This window comes from Geospiza fortis, unplaced genomic scaffold (assembly GCF_000277835.1).
Source record: "Geospiza fortis unplaced genomic scaffold, GeoFor_1.0 C13410830, whole genome shotgun sequence".
Taxonomy (NCBI): domain Eukaryota; kingdom Metazoa; phylum Chordata; class Aves; order Passeriformes; family Thraupidae; genus Geospiza; species Geospiza fortis.
Genome location: NW_005062338.1, coordinates 1 through 1042, shown reverse-complemented (window position 1 = coordinate 1042; position 1042 = coordinate 1). Strand labels below are relative to the sequence as shown.

Here is a 1042-nt window from a genome sequence, read left to right as displayed (position 1 = left end):
GACCTCAGCTATAGGTCTACAGTTCCCCACCGGAAAATGTGAGTGAGCGACCCAAAGCCCTAAAGGAGACTAATTTAACTTCCAACGTGGAGGGCAACAAGCAGAGCATGCAGGTTGCCAGCTGCAGGGCAAGATCTGAGAAGAGGAACATTTTCCACTCCAGCATCCAACACTCAGCCTCACCCTGAGGTGTGAGGTTTTTGGTCTGTGTGTAGAACATCAGGTAGATGCCAGAGAAGGGCGCATCCCGCAGCAGCGTTGCTGTGAGCCCACTGAACATGCCACGAGGCCCCTCGGTCTGATAGATACTCTTCAGGGCTCCATACACACTCCCATAGCCAAATCTTCCACTCTGCAAGAGCAGACAAAGGTCAGTCATCCACATGCCAGGCACAGGTCGAGGAGCCCTACGCACACCCTGAGTATGTAACATCCAAACAAACTGCGAACTTAATGTGATGCCCAAGATGGCAACACAGAGGACAACCCAAGGCGAAAACCGGGTTTCACCTAACTCAGCCTTTAAAAGAATCCTTCAGGGAGGTAACATATTGAAGATGCTGCAGAAAGATTGTATACACCTGAAACGTATAAATCTTAGGGCAAATTCTATTTTGTCTTCTTGCCCAAATTTCATTTCCTGCGCAATGTGTGAACTGAGGTGAAATCAGGATTACATTATCAGGATTACATTACAGGTCCTGGCTGTACCCATGCGGCAGCAACCTTCTCCAGGCAGAAGGAATTATTTTTCATCACAAGGAAGGTGTGTTACTCCATTAACAGGGGACTAATTGGAAAGTCATACCTCATATCGCGTCTTCACAACAGTCACTGGCAACATGCAAATCCCAGAAACTGCTCGAGCAGCGGCACCCAGGAAGACAGACTCCAGGGCTGTGGGTGAACGGTCCACAAGAAACTTTTGCTTCATCACGTACAAAGTGCTGAAGTAAATCCCAACCCCAGGAATACATCTTGCAAATGACTTCAGGAGAAACGGAAGCAGATGAAGAAAGGAAAAGCTTACATAAGACAAAAT

The 1042-nt window shown here is 47.7% G+C and overlaps 1 protein-coding gene across 1 annotated transcript; it reads right to left on the bottom strand.

Moving 5' to 3' along the window:
• Window positions 1-183: 183 nt before the first annotated feature.
• LOC115949452 (mitochondrial glycine transporter-like) lies at window positions 184-988 on the bottom strand (the record flags this gene model as incomplete). The annotated part of the gene is made up of 2 exons (XM_031065955.1): window positions 184-352; window positions 809-988. Coding segments are annotated over 2 exons (349 nt in total), but the record flags the coding sequence as incomplete, so codon positions are not given.
• Between the last annotated feature and the right edge of the window lie 54 nt (window positions 989-1042).